This window comes from Ornithodoros turicata, chromosome 1 (assembly GCF_037126465.1).
Source record: "Ornithodoros turicata isolate Travis chromosome 1, ASM3712646v1, whole genome shotgun sequence".
Taxonomy (NCBI): Eukaryota; Metazoa; Arthropoda; class Arachnida; order Ixodida; family Argasidae; genus Ornithodoros; species Ornithodoros turicata.
This window is the reverse complement of record NC_088201.1, coordinates 128,357,433-128,363,070: the sequence shown is the minus strand read 5'-3', so window position 1 is coordinate 128,363,070 and position 5,638 is coordinate 128,357,433. Positions and strand designations below refer to the sequence as shown.

The window sequence follows — 5,638 nt, the reverse complement described above, 5'->3', positions numbered from 1 at the left end:
CCGTCGGGCCCTACGGCCTTCGACACACTCCCAAGCAGCACAATGTACTGAAAGTCGAGTGCAATAGGGGTGGACGGTATGTGTCTTATCGATGTTCCTTAGTTCCACGAGTCTGTTCAAGGCCTTCCACCTACCCGTCCACCCCTATTGCACCCAACTTTCAGTACATTTTGCTGCTTGGGCTTAAGGCAGCTATCATTCAGCGCATCATGGCATCCGACCGGAAGCGTTTCCAACAGCTTCTCTTCGCTGAAGATCTCGGAGACCGGCGACCATCCCAATTTCTACGCATATGCAGAGCCTGCTCGGTGACCGCGCCCACACTTTTGACGAAGCACTCCTCAAGGAGCGATTCTTACAGCGCCTTCCATCTACCGTGCAGATGATACTGGCCACTGCAACCAACCTTTCGCTCACAGAACTGCCGCTTCATGCGGACCAGATTCTGGAAGTGGCGCAGCCTTCACTAGCCGTCATGCAGGCCACCCTCCCGATGCCCGCTCACGTGTCTGCATCCTGCACTTCCGTGACTGCCCCTCCGCCTTGCTTCCGTCCTGCCGAGCCAACAAGCGAAATTGCCGCTCTTCGAGACGACGTTCACGAGCTCTGTGCCCCCATCGCCTCGACGCAGTCGAACCGTGGCCCTGCCTCCCCTCGACGCCAGCAATTCCGTCGCGGTTCACGATCCCGACAATTTCGTAGGTCCCATTCTCCAGAGCGTGCCAACCCTCCGCCATTCTGTTGGTACCACTGGTCCTTCGGTGCTCAAGCTCGCAATTGCCAACCGCCGTGTTCCTGGCCGGGAAACCTTCCCGGGGAGCGCAAAAGGCGGCGAGCGCCCCTCCTCCTGTCCATCGGGACCGCCTGTTCTTCGTCGCCGACTTAGCATCTCCAGTCACCAGGGCCCGGCGCGTCCAAGTTTCCATGAGCGGAGGCTGACGAGGCAGCTTTTGACGCCATCAAGAAGGCCCTCGCGCGCGCGACACTTCTTGCTCACCCTCGTCCCGATGCTTCTTTTTCGTTGATGGTCGATGCCTCCGACCGGGCCTTGGGCGCTGTTCTTCAACAAGAAGTCGATCACTGCACCCAACCTCTTGCCTTCTTTTCACGCAAGATGTCTCCAACCGAGGCCCGCTACAGCGCTTTCGGCAAGGAACTGCTGGCAGCTTATTCAGCCGTGCACCACTTTCGCACTTTTTGGAGGGACGGCGTTTTGTTATCTGGACTGACCATAAGCCCCTCGTTGGAGCCTTCACGTCCGCCGACCAAAATTATTGCCCCCGCGAGATTCGCCACCTTGAGTACATCGCGAAATTTTCTACGGACGTACGCCGGGTGAAGGGCTCTGCCAATGTAGCCGCCGATGCACTCAGCCCCGTCTACGCTGTACCCGGCCAGCCCGTCCTCAGCATCGACAACCTGGCAGCCGCACAAAAGTCGGACGACCAGCCATGCCAGCTCCGCGCGTCCTCGCGCAGTCCCTCAAGCTCGCTGACATTCTCCTACCCGGCTCAGCCGTCCCCATCCTCTGCGACACGTCAGGCTCGTCACCCCGCCCTGTCGTCCCTTCTACTCTCCGCCGCGCAGTTTTTTGACAGCGTCCACTGCCTCACCCATCCCGGAGTTCGCACCACCATCAAGTTGGTTACCGACCGTTTCGTCTGGCCAGGGGTGTGGCAGGACATCCGCCGCTGGGTGCGCGCCTGCATGGCGGTGCCACCGCCACACCATCTCACCGCTTGGCCAGTTCGCCCCACCAACAAGCCGTTTCTCGAAGGTCTATATTGACATAGTTGGACCCCTGCCCCTCTCTGACCGTCATCGCTATCTTCTAACATGCGTCGACAGATTCACCAGATGGGCTGAAGCAGCACCCATGCAGGACAGCACAGCTGAAACTGTCGCAGCGACTTTTCTTCAGACGTGCATTGCCCGATTCGGTGTGCCAGAAGAAATCGTCACCGACCGGGGCCCGCAATTTGAAAGTCGACTTTTCACTGCCTTCACCACCCTTCTCGGCACGAAGCGTTTGCGCATGACCGCTTACCATCCGGCGTGTAACGGCCTGGTAGAAAGATTGCGCCGTCACCTCAAGAAGGCACTTATGGCTCATTTGGACGGTTCCCGCTGGACCGAGCACCTGCCATTGGTGCTCCTCTGAATCAGAGCTGCCGTGAACCACGACCTCGGCTGCTCGTCAGCAGAACTTGTGTACTGCACGTCCATCTGGCTTCCTGCCGACATTTTCAACCATCGGTAATCTTCGCGACCATCACCCCTAGCCCCATCAGACTACGCCCAACGCTTGAGGGCTGCTCTCTCCCGGCTGCGCCAAACACCTACCAGAGCTGTTTCCTCCTCTTCCCCGTACGTCGCCCAGGACCTCACCAGCTCCTCCCACGTATTCCTGCGCACCGACTCCACCCGCGCTCTCTCTAGCGAAGAGTTCGTTTAGGGCTTCGCATTTTAGGAATTATCTAGACCTGGAGTACAACAAAAATACCACCAACAATATCGCTGCTAGTAGGGAACATTTCTTTCGGTGACATCTTTTCTGGGGACTTTTCTTGCGTGGGTTTCTTTTCTTGGGACATTCTTTCTTACACCCTTCGCGCCTACTCTTTCCGTAGCCTCTTCCGGGAAAATGATACAAGCATACTCCCAGACGCTGTTCATGATTCCCCAAATTCCACGAAGAAGACATTGCCTTAGCCACCTTCCCGCTGTTATGGCACCGAACGACACAGCCGTAATTTACCTCAGGCTTACGCTTTCGTTTTTTGCGTTCCTTTTCGGAAAAACGGTGAACTCTTCGACACGTCCTACCAGCTGCTACCAGATGTGCATACGAGGCGGGAGCGGCCGCGTGTCGTAGCATTCCGACGGTAGGGGTCAGAGTGGCGCTCCAGTCGCTCGCCTCAAACTTTAGTGGAACAGCCCTGTATACAAGTTTATTTACACAGGGATACCAGTGTCCCGCCCGACTGCCAAATCCTGAGTGCTAGTAACAATCATATTCTCGTTCCGCTACACCTCGGTCCGAGGTCAGAGACAAGGTAGGTTTCACGTTCCGAGACATTCATTCATTGTGACGAGTTTGGTTGACCTTTCGTTCCTATTACAGAGTCCTGTCTACAACGCAGAATGTCGTCGGTGATGACCACTTCAGATACATTAATCAGAAGTTGATCAACGCCTTATGAATGGATGTGCCTCATGTTCAAATAAAATCGCAGTTTAGATAGTGCACGTCGTTGACATTAACAGCAAAACAATGCAATATATTAAAAAACGAATCTAAAATTTAATGCGTGTTGGTGTCAATTTCTTTACTTATGACAGTGTTTTAGGAATTCCCAGCAGGCAGTGCAAACCAGAGCAACATATTCAGAAAACGAATCTCAAAATGGAAGGCATCTGGATAATCGTTCAATAGTACCAAACTCTTACGAATCAAACAATCTTTCATGAAAGCCAAGGGAAAACCTCAGACAGCACATCCGGTGTCCGGATTGCGTCACCTCCTAGTCTAGGCGGGGAAGGCGATCATCCTAAGAGTAACGTCACGGGAGCTGGTAATGTCAAACATGCCACAAGACGTTTTTGCTTCGACCAAATAGACGTGCACTGGAAGATTCGATCTTTGAGAAAATGTTATAATTAATGTCAAATAGCCAGTAAAGCATGTATTGTTTCAAACAACAGTAACTGTAAATGGAACAACCATGGCTCCAAAGGCTCCACATGAATCCACTGATTGGAGCCTCATTGGAGCTCCATGGCTCCACTGAGGTAAATGGAACAACAAATGGAAGACACCGAGCGCGTTCGACATCCCATCCTCCTTCCCAGCAAGCATCGCCTGGCTGAACAGCTTATCATGGACGTGGTGCACACGCGCCTTCACCATGCCAGGGTACAAGACAAGTTATGCGAACTGCGACAAGGCTACTGGGTGACGAGGGGACGTCAAGCCGTGCGCCGGACACTGCACACGTGCCTCCAATGCAGGCGAAGGCGTCTCAGTCCAGAACCTGCACCGGTCGCACCTTTACCGAGAGAAAGGCTAACCCCCTCGCTCCCGTTCGACACCGTAGGCGTCGATTTCGCCGGACCTCTTTATATCTCTAGGGAGGGCGGCACCGAGTACAAGGCCTACATCACGCTCTTCACCTGCGGAGTAACCAGAGCTGTCCACCTAGAGCTAGTCTCCGGAATGACCACGCAGCACTTCCTTCCCGCCGTTCGTCGCTTCATCTCCAGACGGGGTGTTCCATCCCTAGTCATGTCAGACAACGCGCGCACCTTCCATCACGCCACCCGCTTTCTTTCAGTCATCTCCTCCCCCGATGTCCAGGAACTCGCCGCCCACCACCACATTCAGTGGAAGTTCATCTTTGAAAGGGCACCGTGGTGGTGGTGGGGGGGGGGGGATGGTGGGAGAGGATGGTGCGTTCCGTCAAGGAGGCTCTGAAACGCTGCTTGGGCAGGCGGCGTCTTAACTTTGAGGTGCTCACCACAGCCCTATACCAAGTGGAGAGCATCATCAACTGCTGTCCGTTAAGCCACATCTCCTCGGACCCGCTCGACCTCGAACCTCTCACGCCATCCCACCTTTTGCTTGGGAAAAGATCCACCACTCTGCCCGAGATCATCCCTGTCGCACCACCAAGGGACACCAGAGGTCTTCAGCGCCACTTGAGGACCCAAGAGCAGACGAAACAGCACTTCTGGACGAGATGGCGCAGGGAATACCTGCTGCAAATGAGATCCGCTCACATCGCACAGTCCAACCAGGAGGCCCAACTGAGACTTGGAGATGTCGTCGTCATTCACAACAAGGGGACACCACCGATGCTCTGGAAGCTCGGTCGCGTCACCCGGCTCGTCCTTGAACGCGACGGCGTGATATGTGGTTGCCGTCTCGCGTTGGCAAACAGGTCGACCATTTATCGCCCGGTTCAACTGCTTCATCGCATGGAAGCAGACTTGGGAGCACCGCCGGCCCGGGAGGGTGTTGAATAAAGACGAAGAGCGTGGAAAGAGGACGAGCGCGAGATGGGGCAGTGGGCCATAGTTCACGAGAATAAAATCAGTGTTCGAAACGGCCGCAAGACGAGCGGTCGCGTACTTACTGTAATACCAGCAGCTCCACGGCGGGAGTAGCCTTGGGTCGCTAGCTGGGGTCATCTGGTCACCTCGAGGCTCAGTAAAATTCCACTACAAGCAAAGACTGATGGAGGCAGTAACTTCACACCTCCACACAAATAATGTTCTACGCACAGAAGTATGTCGCGAAACTTCAACAATCACAAAAGTTAGTGCCGTACCACGCACACACACACAGAAACCCTAGAGTGGACACCCTGAGCGGTACATTCTAGGCTTCACCATGTCTTTGCACAAAACACTGACATGTATGAAGGAGATTAACCAAATAATATATAACAACTTAAGTACTCGGTAGCGCCACAATAGCTAATAAATATACACACCGTACTGATTCCTATCAAGGAGGGGTAGCGCGTCTGCGCAATATTCAGCGCACCCGTAATGTGGCTTATTTCGATATTGTATTTTTGCTGCACGAGTGACCAACGTGTCAGTTTGGGCGAGATACACGAAGGGATTGTAGTCT

The 5,638-nt window shown here is 54.3% G+C and overlaps 1 protein-coding gene across 1 annotated transcript; it reads left to right on the top strand.

Moving 5' to 3' along the window:
* Positions 1-292: 292 nt before the first annotated feature.
* LOC135385244 (uncharacterized) lies at positions 293-886 on the top strand. Its single transcript, XM_064614451.1, has one exon. The coding sequence runs from the start codon at positions 293-295 to the stop codon at positions 884-886; it is 594 nt and encodes a 197-aa protein (XP_064470521.1).
* The last annotated feature ends 4,752 nt before the right edge of the window (positions 887-5,638 follow it).

What these genes read in the sequence shown, in the direction of transcription:
- LOC135385244 (XM_064614451.1), top strand. Translation starts at nt 293, where the DNA reads ATGCAGAGCCTGCTCGGTGACCGCGCCCACACTTTTGACGAAGCACTC.